The following is a 19,666-nucleotide window of genomic DNA, read 5'->3' on the forward strand; positions in this document are numbered from 1 at the left end:
TGCAAAAGGGAAGTAAAACCAGAGTTCGAAATTTGTAAGATTTCAACTTCAAACAAGATTCCTTTTACTGAAACATGTCCATCTTCACGGCAATTGATACTGAACATATTCTTGTTCCTGAACTAGGCTTTTCCAGGGTAGAGGCTAAAGAACTGAGTCAGATAGAAGTGACAAGAGATGATGTTCTAAACTGTCTGGAAAAACTAAAAACTAACAAATCGCCAGGGCCAGATGGCATCCATCCAAGAGTCCTCAAAGAACTCAAATGTGAAATTGCTGACCTCCTTGCTAAAATATATAACTTATCCCTGAAATCAGGCTCTGTACCAGAGGACTGGAAAGTAGCAAATGTAACATTGATTTTAATTTATTCATAAATGATCTAGAAGTAGGGGGTAAGCAGCGAGGTGGCCAAATTTGCAGATGATACCAAACTCTTTTGGGTAGTGAAATCCAAAACGGATTGTGAGGAGCTCCAAAAGGATCTCTCCAAACTGGTTGAGTGGGCGACAAAGAGGCAAATGCAGTTCAATGTCGGCAAGTGTAAAGTGTAACATTGGGACAAAGAACCCCAGCTTCAAGTATATGCTGATGGGATCTGAGCTGTTGGTGACTGACCAGGAGAGGGAACTTGGGGTCGTGGTGGACAGCTCACTGAAAGGGTCGACTCAATGTGCAGCAGCTGTGAAAAAGGCCAATTCCATGCAAGAGATCATTAGGAAGGGGTGACAGTTCTGGTCACATCGTAAAAAAGGACATTGTAGTAGGGGTGTGTCCGAACCGGTCTGGAGGCCATTCTAAAGGCCTCCAAACTGTCCGGACCGGTTCGGACCTGGCCGGTCCGGGTCCGGGTGGGGGGTCTTCCTTTAAGGGCAGGGAGGGCTTACTTACCCCTCCCGCCTCTTTGCCCCATCCAGCGCCCGTATTTTACTGTGTAATTGGGGCGCTGGAAACCCGCCGCCCCCCCCCCGCGAGCGGATTAGGGCCAAAAGTAAACTACTGCCGCCGTCGCCCGCTCTCCCTCCCTCCCAGCCGCCCGCCCGAGTCCTCACCACATGTTTTTCCAAAAAAGAGAGGAGCTCGCGAACAGAGCTCCTCTCTTGGCAAAGTCTCGGCTCCAACTGGGGCCTTGGGTGCGCGCGCGCCGCAAAGGACGACTGGGAGTTCCGCCGGAGGCCCGGTCTACCCGGCCTCTTCCCCTGCTGGCGGGTAGCCAGGCCTCCGGCGGAACTCCCAGTCGTCCTTTGCGGCGCGTGCGCGCCCAAGGCCCCAGTTGGAGCCGAGACTTTGCCAAGAGAGGAGCTCTGTTCGCGAGCTCCTCTCTTTTTTGGAAAAACATGTGGTGAGGAATCGGGCAGGCGGCTGGGAGGGAGGGAGAGCAGGCGACGGCGGCAATAGTTTACTTTTGGCCCTAATCCGCTCGTGGGAGGGGGGGCGGCGGGGGCAGCTGGTTTCCAGCGCCCCAATTACACAGTAAAATACGGGCGCTGGAGGGGGCAAAGAGGCGGGAGGGGTAAGTAAGCCCTCCCCGCCCTAAAAGAAAGGCCCCCCTTTGGTGCCGGTCCGGACTGCTCCGGACCAGGCACATCCCTACATTGTAGAACTGGAAAAGGTGCAGAAGAGGGCAACCAAGATTATCAGGGGCCTAGAGCACCTTTCTTATGAAGCAAGGCTACAACACCTGGGGCTATTTAGTTTAGAAAAAAGACGACTGCGGGGAGACATGATAGAGGTCTATCAAATCATGCATGGAGTGGATAAAGTGGATAGAGAGAAATTTCCCCTCTCACATAACACTAGAACCAGGGGTCATCCCATGAAACTGATTGCCAGGAAATCTAGGACCAACAAATGGAAGTACTTTTTCACACAACGCATAATCAACTTGTGGGAATTCTCTGCCACAAGATGTGGTGACAGCCAACAACCTGGATGACTTTAAGAGGGGTTTGGATAACTTCATGGAGGAGAAGTCTATCAACGGTTATTAGTCGGAGGGCTATAGGCCACCTCCAGCCTCAAAGGCAGGCCTCTGAGTACCAGTTGCAGGGGAGTAACAGCAGGAGGGAAGGCATGCCCTCAACTCCTGCCTGTAGGCTTCCAGCGGCATCTGGTGGGCCACTGTGTGAAACAGGATGCTGGACTAGATGGGCCTTGGGCCTGATCCAGCAAGGCTGTTCTTATATTCTTAAACACATACAGTTAATTTGAATCCTAGTAAATTTGAACCTGAGAAAGATCTGCTTCTCTTGGGCATGATGACATTTTGGAATTGATATGAATTGAGTGTTAACAATACAAATATTTTTAAATCTTTTCTTTAGCATATTCCTGTGTAAAAAGCTGTGCATTCAGCTAATTTAAGTGCCAGGATTATGTATGCAAAATTTGGTGTTTGTAGGTCATCAGGAAGTATGACTTTATTTTGCACCCACCCACCCAGTTCTTCAAAATATATAACAGATTCCATTTTTCATTAACACAGCAGAGTCAAAATGGCTTTGGAATTAAAATGTTCAACCCAGCTACTACAGATTTCAGTGGAGCTCTGTCAACTACTCGTCCCTGTGGTTCTGAGGAGCAATAATGGTTTTAATGTGAAATGCGGTGTATCAGCTAGTTGATATTAACTCGGAAGAGAAAAATGGCGTTTTAAAACCAATTTGTTACTTGCTGGTAGGAACTAGGACATCCGTATAGGCCTAAGAATTGGTGTGCATTTCAGTCCAACCCCTAATTATGGACACATTTTGATCTAATTATAAGTTGTAATTGATTACTGGTTAAATAACCACCACCGCTCTGGGCTCCTTGGAGGAAGAGCGGGATATAAATGTAATAATAATAATAATAATAATAATAATAATAATAATAATAATAATAATAATAATAAATTGGTCAAAGCTCACAGACCTTTAAAACAACGAAAAAGTAAAAAGTCTAAGACAAGCTTTCTCTTCCTTTTCTCTTTCTAAGACAAGCTTTCTTGTCATGTTTCCTCTTCTACAACTACTTTCAATTGGCTTATGACACCTTTCTTAGGGCTATAAGGTTGTAGGTCATAATCAAGGGTGTTCACTCGGTTTTCATCCCAGCTATGTTGCCTGACACAATATTCTTGACTGCTTCAAGGCATTGTTACCTAGATATCCTTCTCAGGGCAAGGTTGGCAGGCTTGTGATTTTAGTCATATATTATTTATTCATCACACCTCCATCCTGCTCTTCCTTCCAAACTATGCTTGGAAGGTTTTAGGTTAGGCAAACTGATAAATGAGCCGATCACTCCAGCCACTGCATCCACACTTTTATTGAATTTTAAGTTGCGTGTGTGACGGCCACTGTCACATGAGGGCCGCTGGGGAGAGTGCCACCAGCGCGGTATGGCAGCTGGGGGGCATGCTGCCCAAACAGGAAGCTGCAGGCGAGCGGTACAGGAGCAGGTATGGACCTGCTCTCCTCCTTTTAAAGGTGCGGGGATGTGCTATGAATCTCTCTTCAAATCGCGATTTGTGCACATCCCTAATATGAAGGCAGTTGGCCAAAGCTAAGCTGTGATGAAACAAATATCCAACACCAGGAGAAATAAAAGCATTTTATTAGCAATTATTTCAATGAATAAAGATGCTTTCTTAAAGAAAAAAGAATCAATGGCACCTTCATTCACTTCATTCATACTGGAGATCACTATGACTCCGAATCAGAATCTTCCTCCACAAATTCAACTAGTGGAGCATGTCTGTTGGCCTGTGATCCTTCTTGATAATGAACTTTCTTTATTATCCCTGCCTTTGGAGCCCGGATGGTATGCTGCAGGGAAAGAAATTTATGTTAAAAACAATTTACAGGAAAAGGAACATAGGTAGTCCTTTCTTCCCGTGTTTGGAGGGTATCCCTTTTAGTGGGTTGTCACGCCCATTTTCTCCCAGACAGGATCTCATGAATCTTTAGGCTCCCATGGTGGGTCTGGGCTAGGACTGCCCAGTTTTGTGAATGTCTTGCAAAGATGCTAACAGAAAAAAGAGACTCCAGCGGAACTGTATTGCAAACATGGCAGGTAAGAGAACATTTAAGACAGAACATGAACAGAATAGAACATTAACTTGAGGTGACTGGCGGTGGTCAGAGATAACATGCATATGACAATTAAGAATAGAAAAAACATTGTTAGTATATCACAGGAAAGGACACACAAGGGTAGGCTGCAGTGTGCCAATCAAGCCGAAAAAGGGAAGAAAACCAGCCAGTCACACACAATGTGGGGTGGGCTAGATATCCTCCAAACACTGGGAAGAAAGGACCTTCACAATAAGACTACCAATGTTCCTTTCTCTCCCATTGTAGGAGGGTATCCCTTTAAGTGGGGCATACCAAAGCGGTAGTCTCCAGGTGGGCAGCGCTGTTAGGTAGTACAGACTGAGAAAGATTTAGGAAGAGACCACCTGCTGGAGCATCGAGGACGGCTCTGAGTGAAACAGTGGACCTTGGGCGAGGGGGGCCGGTCTGTCTTGAAGAGGCCACAGGGGGACAGGTAGACAGGCTGTTGAGGTCTGAGAACCAGGGTCTTCTAGGCCAGAAAAGTGCCACCAATCGCAACGGGGAGCAGTGTTCCCCCTTTGCAACTGGTGGGAACGCGTATACTAGGCCCTGGGGCCAGGGGTGCATCCAACCCTGCAGCTTGATGGCAGTGGTATCTGCTGAAGAAAGACTTGAGTTGATTGTAGAGCAGTGACACACAGAGGTCCAGAAATGGTAGGCCGAAGCTATGGGCTATTAGCTGAAACACCTGTGGATAGAGCTACCATAGAGACCTTGTGCCCCATTGGTGACTGAGGTGTGCCTTTGTTGCTATGTTGTCCATCTGTTTGAGGACGTGATGGTTGTGGATTTGGTATGAGAAGTGCCAACATGGCTGCCTGTACTTCTAGCCAGTTGATGCTGTTATCGAGCTCATCCAGTGATCTGTACCCTGTGTGAAGTGCATCCCACAACACAACAATCCAGTGTTGCTGGCATCCGTGGTGATCACTAGATGGTTGGAGGCCCGAAGGGGCATAGCCCTGTCTAGGGATGGAGAGGACCACTAGTGTAGAGAGCGCTGCAGTGAGGCCATCAGGGGAACCTGGTAATGTTCAGTGGCTAATGTGTTTCGACAAAGTTCCTCATCAAAGACTCTTGATAATACATGTGGACAAAGGACAAATACATGTGTGGATTGGTAACTGCTTGAAGGACAGGAACATAGGAACTTAGGAAGTTGCCATATACTGAGTCAGACCGTAGGTCCATCTAGCTCAGTATTGTCTACACAGACTGGCAACAGCTTCTCCAAGGTTGCAGGCATGATTCTCTCTCAGAGGGTAGGTATAAATGGAGAGTTTTCACAATGGAGGGAAGTAAGAAGTGGGGTCCCCCAGGGATTGTACTGGGACTGGTGCTTTTTAATTTATTCATAAATGATCTATAAGTAGGGGTAAACAGCAAGGTGGCCATTTGCAGATGACACCAAACTATTTAGGGTAGTGAAATCCAAAACAGATTGTGAGGAGGTCCAAAAGATTCTCTCCAAACTGAGTGAGTGGGCGACAAAATGGCAAATGTGGTTCAGTGTTGGCAAGTGTAAAGTGATGCACATTGGGATGAAAAACCCCAACTTCACGAATACACTGATGAGATCTCAGCTGTGGGTGACTGACCAGGAGAGGGATCTTGGGGTCATGGTGGATAGCTCATTGAGAGTGTCGACTCAATGTGCAGCAGCTGTGGAAAAGGCCAATTCTACGCTAGGGATCGATACCAAACTATGGTGCGGCCACACTTGGAGTACTGAGTACAATTCTGGTCATCACATCTAAACAAGACACTAGAACTGGAAAAGGTGCAGAAGAGGGCAACCAGCATGGTCAGGGGCCTAAGCACCTTCCTTATGAGACAAGACTACAACACTTAGGGCTTTTTAGTTTAGAAAAAAGACGACTGTGGGGAGACATGATAGAGGTCTATGAAATCATGCATGGTGTGGAGAAAGTGGATAGAAATAAATTTTTCTCCCTCTCACATAACACTAGAACCAGGGGTCATCCCATGAAATTGACTGCTAGGAAATCTAGGACCAACAAACAAAAGTACTTTTTCACACAACGCAAAATCAGCTTGTGGAATTCTGTGCCACAAGATGTGGTGACAGCCAACAACCTGAATGGCTTTAAGAGGGGATTGGATAACTATGGAAGAGAGGTCTATCAAGGACTACTAGTCTGAGGGCTATAGGCCACCTCCAGCCTCAGAGACAGGATCCCTCTGAATACCAGTTGCAGTAGAGTAGCAGCAGGAGAAAGGGCATGCCTTGAACTCTTACCTGTAAGCTTCCAGCGGCATCTGGTGGGCCACTGTGTGAAACAGGATGCTGAACTAGATGGGCCTTGGGCCTGATCCAGCAGGGCTGTTCTTATTATGTTGTCCTGGTGAGGTAATATGACCCACTGGAATGGCCTGGAATACCACTGTCTTCATGGAACGATATTTAGGCATGAGATCATGGCCCCCAGTAGTTGGGCCAGTAGCATGAGGTCTGCAGACAGTTTGTGTAGTAGTTGTGCTATGATGGATCATAGTTTGGACTTCCGGGCTTGGGTTAATGAAACTGTGCCTTGCTGAGTCTGAATGTTGACCCCCAGGTGCTCTAGTTGCTGAGATGGAAAGAGAGAGCTCTTGGAAACATTGATCAGGAACCCTTGTTGTTGTAGAAGGCAGAGCACCTGTTGGATATATCCCTCTGCCTGGCATAAGGACTGCGATCTGACGAGAAAATAATCCAAATAAGGATCTAGATGAAGGCCCTGAAGATGCGTATGAGCTACGAACACAACCATCACTTTGATGAAAACCCGGGGGGGGGGGGCGGCGATGAGAGGCAAAGTGGAAGTGCCCAGTACTGATAGTGATTCCCACTGTAGGCAAAGTGAAGGAATATGCAGTGGGCTGATAGTATGCAGATGTGAAGATATGCTTCCTATAGGTCCAATGATGTAGGAAATCTCCTTCCGGTAGAGGCTGCAGTACTTTCCATGTGGAACTTGCATTTTTTAATGTATTTGTTGAGAGATTTCAGGTCTAACACCATCCTCCAGGAGCTGTCTTTTTTGGGGTACTGAAACCAAAATAGAATAAACTCCTTGACATAAGTCTGTTGATGGAACTACTTCTATGGCTGGAATTTGAACTAGATGTTGAATGGCCTGAATCATTAGGCGATGTTTGTTTGAGTTCCTGGAGGTTGGTATCGACCGGAAATGTGTAGGAGAGATAGGTTGGAAACCTAGAACATAGTATCGCAGGCCCACTAATCCTGGGTGGAAGCTTCCCATATGTGGTAAAAGTCCAGGAGTTCCCCCCCACCCGTGGAGGGGGAATAGCATCATTGTTGTGTTGGCTGCTGTTGCCGCTTATTGAAGGACCTGGCAAATAGTGGGGTGGTATATGGATGATTGGACTGATTCTGTCTGTTTGGTTGGCGGGCCCTGGGATTCCAAGGCTGGTGCCAGTTAGCACGAGGGGTTCTATGATCTCTTAGTCAGTTGTAGAAGCCTCCGTTGGGATGAAATAGCATTGCTTTTTTCTTGTCTTTAGTCTCAACATGACTGAGTTGAGAGCTGACCCAAACAGCTTGGTTCCTTGGAAGGGAGAAGACGAGGGTTCACCTTTGATTTAGAGTCCACATTCCATGGTTTGAGCCAGAGGCCCCTGATTAGCATCTGATGACCATTCCCCTTCTTCCTTAATAGGAGTGATGTCATGCAATTCTGAGGTGGAGGCCTCACAGTGCATTCTGGTTCAGGACACGCAAGTGTGAGAAACCGCACTAACCGTTTGCCTAGGTGGATTGGGGACGACCGGTAATGCCTGCTGAACTCTGATAAGAGTTCAGGGACAGTAGTCTGAATGTTGAGGTTAGTAGGACCTGTGTTACCCCCAACCGGAGAGAGAGACAAGGAATGGACTGAGATGAGCCTGAGTGGACCCATAGGCAGCGGCCATGCTGGAGGGTCCTCAAATTGCGGTTGTATAGCTGCCTGGTTGGGCCTAGCAGGTGGCCTGTAAGCAGGGGGAGAGTGAACCTGCCTTCTCTGCAGCAATGGGAATCTACTCCTGCTGCGCCCCCTTAAACCCCTAGCGTGATCATAGGGATCGGGGGGGGGGGTACCTGCAGTCACTCCTATAAGACCTGGATGGTTGGTGCCTCTTCCGCCTGGCTGGTGCACGTGGACAAAAACAGCCACGTTCACAGGCTGGGATTGGGTGGCAAGCCAGGCTAGAGAGCACCAAGGATAGGGAGTTCTCTGCATCCTCCCTCCAAGCTTGGAGCCGCAGCTGAGGTGGGGGAGCTGCTGGGTATAGGTTGGCGGGCTGTGATGTATTGGTATTGGGTGCAGCCGAGAGAATGGGGGCTTGTGCAGGCAGCTGCGGTCCTGGTGATAGTAATGGTAACACCCTGCTCTGCGGACCTCGGCCGCAACGAGCTCCCAGATCCAATTAGAGAGATCCAGGGACAAAGAGTCTCCATGCAGAGATGGCGGGTTCAGAGGAGGAAGAAGTCGGAATAGGGCCGGGTACGCCTTGCTCCAAGTTCTGTGGCGGGAGGGCCGGAGGCAGAGGGGAACACGGTACCGGAGTACTCACAATTATTTCTTGTGGAGGCAGTGGAAGCGGGTTTTCCGGTGGTAGGAGTGGTGGCATCTGTTCCCTGTTAGGTTAGGGCTGCAGCCCACCTTCATTCCTGTCTCGCAAGATCTCCACCTCAGTTTGCAGCTGGGACTCGTGGGTGGTGGGCGAGGCCAGGTCCACAATGAACAGTTTGTCACGCTCTAGCTCCCGGTGCACCAGAACCTGACCAGGGAGGTTCTTCAAGGTGGGAAGGATTCCTCCTCCTGTGAAGTCTGTGTGGCTTGTGCTGCTATTAGCCAGGCTCTCCTCAGTGAGGAGTTGGTGGTGAAGGAACCCCAACACCTCTGCACTCGTTGGGGCCACTCTCAGGAGGCAGCGTGCCGTACTCTTGCGCGTGCCATTTGGTTGCGGTCCATTCTGTATGTCCCTTCCGTGGTGGCCATCGGTGCAGAGTCCTCCAAAAGGGAGGGCGTAGGTGCTGCCCACTGCATGGTCTCAGGGGACAGTAAAGCAGGGAGAAATGAAAGGACGAAAAAATAGTAAAGAGCTTTTTCGGGGTGTGTGTGGAGAAAATACAGGGGAGGCAAAGGAGGAGAGAGACTTGGAGAGAAAAACAACAAGAAACAGTATAAAGAAAGGAAAAGTTGAAGAAAACGCTGGAGCTCTTTGAAGACCTGTTCAGAGGAGCGAGACAGGATCGAAACTGGGAGGTCTTAGCCCAAAGGCACCATGGGAGCCTAAAGATTCACAAGATCCTGTCTGGGAGCAAGTGGGGGTGACAATCCACTTAAAGGGATACCCTCCTACACTGGTAGAGAAATCTTGGTATTCGCGGGGGTTCCATGCCCTGCCATTACTGTGGATAAGGAAACCATGAATACTGAGTAATTACGGTAATGACATGGTGGGGATTAGGTTCCTGGAGGCCTGAAAACTGCAGAGGAAAGAGGAAAAAATGGGGGGGGTGCTAAATAAAGTGCCCTACCATAGTCCGCATGCCTCCAGAACTCCAGTAATGACCCCTCCAAGTGCCAAAATCCTTCCCCCCACAAACCCCCAAAACCTATGATTTGCAGAACATTTTTAACATAATGAACCACAAAATGGCTCCGAGTTGTAAAATGGTGGGCGGAAATAACCTCAGAGGTCATTTCTGCCCACCCCCTGACCCATGGATATGCGGATCTTAACCCTTTGAGTGCCAATTTGTATTGTGTATGCTGAGGTCGGGTGCAAATTACCCGGCTGTGGGTACGCAAAACTGTGGGTGTCGGGTCCGCAAATGCCATGTTTTGCCTGTATCTGTTTGCATAGGTTCAGCTGAGTGCAAGATCTGTACATATGAGTTATGTACATTAGATCGAGACAACTGATTTTAAATATGCAGAATCTCTATAGACTAATTCTGAATTCTTGTGGTCGCAATGGCAGGGCAAATAACAGTCTCTTAAACATATAGGTAAGGGCACAAATGAAAGCATGCAAATCTACGAAACAGGTTTTAATTTAGATACATTTCTAAAACAACAATGTTTAACAGTGCACATATGGTGTTTGAATGTTAAGATCACCAGTCTCTGTCATGCTAATAATTGGTTAGGCAGGGCGCTCCAATACCCATGAGAGTCCAGCCTGACCAATGATTACATCATCTGTTGGTGAGGAAATGCTACCCAGTCTCACTACAAGCTTTGTCCTTTTCAGCCCTGTGGAAAAGAATTGATCTGCTTCTAAGCAACACCACAACACTGATCAGCTGTAGGATAAGTCAGGAGGAGGGGGAGAGAGACACTTCCTGCGAGAATGCTGGCTAGCTATTATGCAGTGGCAAATGAATACCTCCTCTGATCAGAACATGGAATCCTCTGCTGGGGAAGAAGTGTTACCCAGACTCAAATTACGGTGCACCCTCCTTCCCAACAGACCAGAGCCATGACTGTAATGAACAATGTCCCACAAGCTTTCATCTACACTTGTGAAGTCATAAGAACAGGGGTCCTCATACTTAGGCTGAGCTCACTAGCCACTATGATTGGAGGCCACCACCAATCCCCTCTCTTCCCTCAGATCATGTTCTGGCACACAGGAAGAGGACTCAGGAATGAAGAAGGTCTTCTGTTATTTGCACTGGAATATGGAGATGGTAAGAAATCATGGGAGCCCTCTCCTACTGCTCAGAGAGGATTCCTGCTTTTCCTCAACATCTCAAAAAATGGCAGTGGAAATGACAACTCTGTTGAGGAATTCTGTGTGGCACTGGGTGTCCTGCTTGCCAGAGGGCTGGGGACACTCACCACTGGTGAGCTGGCAAACTGGGTTTGTAGATGCTGGCATAAGGACTGTGATCTACAGAGAGCCTCATTTTTAGTTACTTCAGCAGGAGGTGCCTGTTGCTATGGTCAAAACTCTGATTGTATCCAGATACTTCCATCACCCAACCCAGCCCTCCACCAGCTGCATCAACCATTTCAAGGCTCCCATCTTCTCCCAACCCCCATCCTTGAGGCTGGACTCTCAGAGGCTATTTAAAAAAACAAACACCTTGAGTGCAAGTAATAAAAAATTATATTGAGCAGGACAAACAAAAGCTAGCACAATGTACAATTCACTGGGAGAAAAAAATAGTTAGCATCAAGTAGCAATACTATGATTTCTGGCACAGCACTCCTCCATTTACAGACTGCCTATCAACAGTTCAGTGAGGAGGGTGTAATTCAACACTGATTAATAAGCCAAACTGAGCCACTCGACTTGAGGCTATTATTAAGGAACTTCAGCAATGCCTACACTCAGTTGTCAATCTATACCCTGCAAAGGTTTATGTTAATTACCAGGAGCATTATAAAGAAGAAAAATTCAGATTTATTTGTTTTTTGACAGTGAAACTTGTTGCATCCTAGAATTTGCACAAGGCGACTGCAGATAATATAGAAATACTTAAATGGCAGAGAGGGAAAATAATTGTGCTAGATTATAAAAGATCGTCTTGTATGCAAACACAATGGAAGACTTGCTCCTGGGCAAATGTTAGAACATTCTATTACAAACAGAAATCATCTATGCCAACAAAAACAGCACAATTCTCAAGCATCTAGTTAGTCAAGGTATCTTTTCTGCAACATTTAAAGCATACATTATACAATATGCTAAAAAAACTAATCCTCAAGGAGCACCATGCTTTGGTCTTTCCAACGATTAAAATGTTATAACGATACTCACCTCCATTTTCATAGCTATCATAACCATGAGCGGATCTCCAACCTGGACTCTGTCCCCAGCTTTCACAAACACCTACAAATCAAAAAGCAAGTGAGAACTTAAGCTAGGTGTTACATTCCTGCTGTGCAAACATTACGAGGATGGGTTTTTTATGGATGGCAAAAAGGACAGAAGAGTCCTTGTGCAAAACTGAACAATGGAAACCTCTTTGGAGCTGATTGCTCCAACAGGTCAATATTTTTAGGTGCACCCATAAAAATGCACATTTAGAAATACAATCTGCATATGCAGCAAACAGGCTTTCCCACTGCTGTGTATTTATTGTTCGAATTATATACCGCCTTTCATAAAAAACTTATAAGACAGGCAGTATTAGACAAAACGTATTATACAGACAGATATGCCAAGGAGACAGGATTGGTTGTAGCTCTCTGCTGCATGTATACACCACAACACACACACATGTGCAGTCACATATGTGCAAAGGGGCCCTAAGAATTTGAGCACACATCACACATTACCTCCAAGAACCACTTGCTCTGCTTACTTCTAATACTTAACATGTCTTAAGCACCAGCTGAGTGCTGAACATAGCATAAAGCTAGTTTGCTCTCCCAGCAGAATCAAGTGGAAAAGGATTTCTGGACGGTACCAAGTTGAAGGGAGGTATGTTTGAGGGGAGGTGCATCTATCAGTGTGACCCTACTTCCTCCACTCTTGCCCACGTCTCCAGTGTACCAATGCAGAAGAGGAAAAACTTCTATATGTACACCAAGTGGCAGGGAATCATGGGATTTCTTTGAAGCTTATTAGGTTCCTCAGTAAGGAGATCAGTGAAAGTGAAAAAGCTTCCCTCAAGGAAAGTGTCTCTTCCCAGACCAGTTTTCTCCATATACAGCCCTGGGAGACTGCTGGGTATGTTCTTGGTGAAGCTCTCAGCTCACACAGAGCACTAGGGATGTGCACAAACCGGTTCGGAGGCCCTTTTACGGACTTCCGAACCGGTTTGAAGCTCTGGTGGTTTGGCGGTTGGTGGTGGGGAGGGGTTACCTTTTAGGAGCAGGGAGGATACTCTTACCCCTCTCCCCACTGCAAAGAGCCCCTGGTAGCGCAGTGGTAAAACTGCCACCCTGTAACCAGAAGGTTACAAGTTCGATCCTGACCAGGGGCTCAAGGTTGACTCAGCCTTCCATCCTTCCGAGGTCGGTAAAATGAGTACCCAGAATGTTGGGGGGCAATATGCTAAATATGCTAAATCATTGTAAACCACTTAGAGAGCTCCGGCTATAAAGTGGTATATAAATGTAAGTGCTATTGCTAAGTGCTAAGTGCTATTTCCCCCTCCAGCACTATGTTAAAAACAGTCCCACAGGGCAGCAGCATACATCCTTGCCGTCAGTTGTGTTCCAGGGCGGCAAGGAGGTACACTGCCACCCCGCGGGAACGTTTTTGGACACAGCACCGGTGGGAAAACAAGGTGGGGGGAAGGGAACCCTCCCTGCTCCTTAAAGGTAAAAAAAAACCCCTGCCTTTGAACCAGCCGTCACTGGTTCCATACACATCCCTACAGAGCAGTGGTGAGGTCCAACAGGCCCCTTGCATGAACAGAGCGCATGCTCTAGAGCAGGAGTACTCGAACCTTGGGTCCTAGATGTGGTAGTCCAACAACTCCCATCATCCTTTGGCCATTATGGCTAGGGATAACAGTAGTCTAGCAACACCTGGGAACCCAAGGTTTGGAACCCCTGCTCCAGAATGTCTTGCAATGTGCAGGATTCTTCAGCAGATGAAGACAGACAGGTTGAAAACCATTACTCTAAGTCATGGCTAGAGGCGAAGTCACCATCTACTGAGGGCAAAGATATTTTCGCATAAAGGACAGATAGATGGTCAGTATTGGAAGTAAATGACACAAAAACAAGTGTGTGCATAGTCCCTGAAAACTGGACTTTAGACATCACCTTTGTTGCAAAAGCAAACAGAAAAAAGGCAATGTGGCTATCAGCTCTGTAGCGTCTCCCAGAATTACCTTTTCTATTGTCCCTGTCATAGGAGCCACAGCCCCACCCTGATCTCCAGTTGCACTCACTCCAGATAAGAATTTGGGCACTGGAAGACCGACCTGTTCACTGCCGTCCTAGAGAAAAACAAAATCAACCAAAAGAAGGTGACCGACAACAGCATTTTTAAACTACAGGCACAAACCCAGATTTTCCACAGTCTGTAATGACAGATGGGAACAGCATGTTTGGTTGTATTGCCCCTTTTAGAAGGACTTTCGCATGAAGTGTATCACCCCACTACTATTCAAATATCCAGGTAAATTGGATGGATTTCATCACGTTATTCTTTCTGATACAAACCAATTTATTACTTGAACAATAGCTACATTTTGTGCGGCAGCGGTGAAAACACAACAACAAACGAGTCATGAGCCAGTTGGTTCTGAATGTTTTTGTTCTTAAACTTTGTAGCTGATCTTTGATCGCAAATAAAGGCTGTTTGTCTGATGAGAACAGGATGGGCATTAAATACATAATACAGTGATGCGGCTCATACATGACTTCATCACAGAACCATTTTAATTTCCTTTAATTGATTATACGTACTGGACAATAAACAGCAACTAATCTCCAACAGCCTTCTGAGAACATCACTGTAATAGGGATGTGCACGAGCTGGTTCGGTGCCTCCTCTGGGAAGCGCTGAACTGGCTCAGGCGCCGGCATTCAAACTGAATGGGATGGATTGGGAGAGGTTCCTTTAAAAAGCAGCTCCTTACCTTCTCATCCCTGCCCCACTGCTTTTCCGCCAGCAGGGCTGCGGCACTGTTCCCTGCAGTCTCCATGCAACATTGGCTGACCTTGCAAATAGTAACCTTGTGTGCACACCGGCCATGTGAACGCCGAAGCTGCGTGGAGGATGCAGAGAACATGCCACAGCCCCACATGGCCACTTGGAGAGCGGGCACCGCCGGTGGAAAACCAGTGAGGCAGGGACGAGCCGGTAAAGAGCTCCTTACCTGCTTTTAAAGGGAACCGATCCCCACCCCACCGGCAGGTGCACAAACGGCCCGTGCACATCCCTACACTATAATATATATTTAATTATAAGTATGGTTGCTAATGTAATGCATATAATGCTAATGTAATTTGTTACATGAATTTGAATTTATTTTCCAAGCTGACCTAGACTGATGTACCTTAATGCTACGAGGAACAATAATACAGTCATCCTTTGCCAACCATGGTTTTACTAACCACGGTTTTCAGTATATGTGAATGGGAAATTGTGACATGTCTTGCCAAGCACAACCTGAGTATCCATGTTCGGTGAGGGTTTTAAAAAGTGATTTTGGAGGGGTTTCAGCGATTTTTTTGGGGGGGGCCTCAGAGGTTCGATCTGCTCATTCCTCTTGGTGATCCTTGCTGACCTTTCTGTCCCTTGGGCATTGGCCACTCCATCTTGCCTTGCCTGCACTCTTGCTCCTGTTCGCTTGCCGCCTCCAGATTGGCCTTTTTTCCAAGCCTGATCTGCGCAGCATGCTTCGCTGCAAGATACTGGACTCCTGAGATCAGACCCTGTAGAGCAGGGGTTCCCAACCTTGGGTCCCCAGATGTTGCTGGACTTCAACTCCCATAATCCCCAACCAAAGGCCACTGGGGCTGGTGATTATGGGAGTTGGAGTCCAATAACAACTGGGGACCCAACATTGAGAATCCCTGCTGTAGAGAATTAAAGCCTTTGTCCCAGTGAGTGATTTAGAGGGGGTATCAAAAAACATCCAGAGGTTTGTTCTGCTCATTCTTCTTGGTGACTCTTGGTGATATTACAGGATTTTTTGTGATTTTTAGCATATGGTTGGGCTATTTTTCCCCTTTTAGATCTTTTTGCAGTTGTGGTTCCCCTAACCCACTGTTTCCCATAGACATTAATGCCTCGCCAACCACGAATTTACCAAAGCCGAGGTTTTGCCAGAACTGAACCCTAGTGGTTGGTGAGGGATGACTGTAATAATAATGATAATAATAATAAAGAGTATCAAAATGAAAATAAATAATAAATTTGAGCCAATACATCTTCTAAAAACAATACAAAATATATATGGGCAGGCATTCAGCAGCTGAAGACCAGGGAGTGAGTTTAGCAGCATGATCACTGTTTTATAATGGTGGCTCTCTCTGCTGAATCTTCAGGGTTAGGATGGATTTGAACTCTAACATGCCTCGTGAATTCATTCCAAATATTACAGCCCTATATTCCATGAACCCTGATGGAATACAGTCACTTAACCACTTAGAATATTCTTCAGTATTTTATGTTCTCCTTATCCTTAGGATTTAAGGATGTGTGTTATTTAGTTTCAAGCAGCCAATTTATTCACTGAGCAGTTCAGTATTGGCTAACCAGCCTCCAATAAAGCCTTAAATTCTCAAAGAATACAAGCAACATAGGACTGCTGACAGAAAAACAAGGTCACGTATTCAACCTCTGCTCTCCAAAATGTTAAAGCTACCTATCTGAATTCATCAGTGCCTGCCTATTTTACTTTTTAAAATTCCTTTCCCTGGCTGGAAATTTTACTCCCCAGATAAATGAAGTAGAAAATATTACCAGTGAGAAGAGGTAAATGGCATCATCCAAAATAACCAGCTTGGATTTATGAACAACTCCATTTACTACACATCTTATGAAATCTGAATTGCCAGTGCTTGAAAGATCCCCAGAAACATGGAAAGACTCATCCTGAATCTGAAATACAAGGAGAGGTTTTTAGCTTGCTAGTCCAGTGAGTTTTAACTTACTGTTGAGCACGTAAGCTTGGGGGAAGAGGGTATTATATTAAATGCAGTGCAACATGTTGCATTCAGAATGCAGTTACATGCCTTTCACAATGCACATAATACAAATGCTCCTGGCCAGGATCCAAAGAACTGCACAGCTACTGTTTCTCAAATAGCAGTTCCCCACCTCCAAGCACACTACCTTTGAATTTCGGGGTAATTTCCAAAGCAGCTTGGAGGTCTCCTGCTCAGAAAAAGAAATGGAGCTGTTTCCCAGGCAAATTCCTTGCGCTTGTGAGCAGTGCTTAGGTTCCTTAGAAACCCCACCCTGGTTGACACAGCTCAGAGAACGGACAAGAGGTGAGCAGAGACCACCAGGGATTTGCAAGGAGCCACACAGGACACAGGAATACAGTTGGAAGTTGCTGTTTACGGAGTCAGTATTGGCTATTCTGACCAGCAGCACCTCTCCAGGGCTTCAGGCAGGAATTTTTCTCAGCCCTACCTGGAGATGCTGCCAGGGATTGAGCATGGAACCTTCTGCATGCTAAGCAGATGCTTCACCACTGAGCTATGACCCCAGGGCTCCTTACTCAAAGTTATATTACAAAAAATGTACCTGCATGTCATATGACCCATCACGATTGTAGATCACAGTTATGTTCACTTCTGTTAAAAGAAGAAAACCCCAAAGAACATATTTTTAATACTTCATGTAGCCAAACCCGCTATAAACCTGAGATAATCCTATATTGAACAGCCAAAATATAGCAGAGTTGTGCGTCTTTTAAATCTCCCCTCTTTATCCCTTCCATTGTCTCCCTTTGTTCTTCTCTCTGTTCTGCACAAGCTTTTACTATTAGCCACTATGAGCTTTCTGCTGGGAACAGCCTTCGCCTCTCTGTGCATCCATTTTCAATCCTCAGCCCAAATAAAGGCTGGAGGTAGAGCACAGATTTCAAGATCACTGTAAAGTGGTTTGAAAGAGGCATCACCTTTTCATGGTGTACACAAATATCTATTTTGTCCCACGGTCTGCCAAGTAGGGTTCCGGAACAATGAAAAACCTGCTAAACCTGCTATGTTTGTGAACCGCCCTGAGCTATTTTGTAAGGGCGGTCTAAAAATCGAACAAATACATAAATAAAATAAATAAACCTGCTTATCAGAGGCAAAAGTGAGATGTATAACACACATTGCATGTACACACTATGAGCAGCAAATTTAAAATCTATTCTTAAATTTTAACAATAAAATTCATTTTTTATATCTATGTAAACCGTTTTGGGAACTTTTGTTGAAAAGCGGTATATAATTATCTCTCGTATCCCTAACCCTCCTCTCAAACTGCATTCAAGTTGCATTTGTTCACCAAGGCTTTTAATTAGATATTGTTTTAATTGTGTTTTTGACGTTTTAAATTTTAAATTGTTGTAATGTTTTAACCTTTTTATTTGTTGTTTTTATTGTTTTGTTGTAGACTGCCCAGAGACTTGCGTTTTGGGCGGTATAGATAAAATAAATAAAATAAACAATTTTTTAAAAACTATCATGTGTGCCCAGCCCTTCTTATTGATGCATTTCCTTCTCAAAATCGCACTACTCTTCCTCTGCCATCAGCCTACATGCTACTCCATCTCCCATTAGTCTCTGTAAATCCTTCACTTCTTCCTCACTCCACCCCACTTTAATCTAGTCTATAAGTCATCAGTAGTATACTTAAGGCACAGCAAATGTTCCAGAAGCATGCACATTTCTCAACTTTTCCAAAAATTTAGGAAGCAGAGCAGCATTAATCAGACCTTTGCAAAACCAACCAGAGAAAAACTGGGACAGCTTTGCGGTATTTGGATACTATATGGATCAGACATACCAAATGATTTTTATAAACTGTTTCAATAGATGTAAAAAAAGGCATTTTGAATAACTATCCTGCTGCCCTCAACAATATGCAATACAGAATAAAAATGGTCATTCAAATTCTCTTTGTTCACAGTTACGTCACTTACTATTTTCACCATCTAGAAGAGTCAAATTTCTAAGGTAGGGTATATTTATTCTTCTGCCATTGCTAGATGCAAATGGAGAGAACTTATCTAGAATATTAAACACATACAAGATAAGAGATGTGTTAATGTTCTTCCACTTTACATTAATATTAGATAAAAGCAAATAACTTCCATCCCAAACATACACAGAGCTTTTTTTTTTTAATGAATGTGAACAACAAAACAGATTACACAACCAGTTATACTTTCCCCACTCTAATATAAGTTAAAATATTCTCAAAGGAAAAGACAACAGAGTTTTACCTTCTGACAGATCTCTAAAGGTGTCTGTTGTCATTTTCTCTCTCAGTATGAGTCCAAGAGCTGCCTGACACAAGGACACTTTAGATATCACCTTTTGGGGTGGAAAGAGCTCATCATAGTGTTGAGGGATAAAATTGGTGTGAACATTTCCAGCCTCAAATTCTGGGTGGCTCGAGAGACTCAGTAAGAAATCAACGTTGGTGCTTAGCCCTACAATCTGTTGAGAGAGAGAAAAAGAATCACTTGATGAACACCAAAAACAAGCAAGGGCAGGTTGTTCTAGTAAGAACTAATCTGCCTACTTTCCTTTCACTATCCCTACAACTGGACTAAATGTGGTCCAAATTGATTAGGCAGTTCACAAGTTAGCCCACTTGCACCTCAAACAATCATGCGTCCACTATCTTGAATTAGGGTGGATGACATCATCACAAATTATGGATCTGAGATGTCCCTAAGTGTCTTCAATAGCTTCCTAAAAGCTATCAGGGATGGAGCAGCTCTTATTTCAACAGGAAGTGCATTCCATATATCTAGAGCAACTATAGAAAAGGCTCAGTTCTGAGTTTAACTAAACATATTTAAATTTATCTTGGAATTCTCCAAGGGGTTGGGATTTTTAGGAATGCTCAGCCCTAATTTAACACAACAGATTGAGCCAGAGTAACTCATTTCTACTAGAAGAAAA

The 19,666-nt window shown here is 45.3% G+C and overlaps 1 protein-coding gene across 4 annotated transcripts in view; it reads right to left on the minus strand.

The window, feature by feature from the left end:
- Positions 1–3,581: 3,581 nt before the first annotated feature.
- Positions 3,582–19,666, minus strand: part of MCCC1 (methylcrotonyl-CoA carboxylase subunit 1) — a 34,576-nt gene continuing 18,491 nt past the window's right edge. For 3 of the 4 annotated variants that reach the window (XM_053307655.1, XM_053307657.1, XM_053307658.1), the window contains 7 exons: positions 18,979–19,195; positions 18,676–18,762; positions 17,286–17,335; positions 16,497–16,634; positions 13,912–14,019; positions 11,883–11,954; positions 3,582–3,809 (listed from right to left, as the gene is read on the minus strand). In XM_053307655.1, the coding sequence (XP_053163630.1) occupies positions 3,687–3,809; positions 11,883–11,954; positions 13,912–14,019; positions 16,497–16,634; positions 17,286–17,335; positions 18,676–18,762; positions 18,979–19,195 (795 nt within the window). In that variant the 3' untranslated portion in view covers positions 3,582–3,686. The remainder of the gene's footprint in view (positions 3,810–11,882; positions 11,955–13,911; positions 14,020–16,496; positions 16,635–17,285; positions 17,336–18,675; positions 18,763–18,978; positions 19,196–19,666) is intronic. The other variant, XM_053307656.1, reaches the window with a different exon arrangement.

This window comes from Hemicordylus capensis, chromosome 3, assembly GCF_027244095.1.
Source record: "Hemicordylus capensis ecotype Gifberg chromosome 3, rHemCap1.1.pri, whole genome shotgun sequence".
NCBI classification, from domain to species: domain Eukaryota; kingdom Metazoa; phylum Chordata; class Lepidosauria; order Squamata; family Cordylidae; genus Hemicordylus; species Hemicordylus capensis.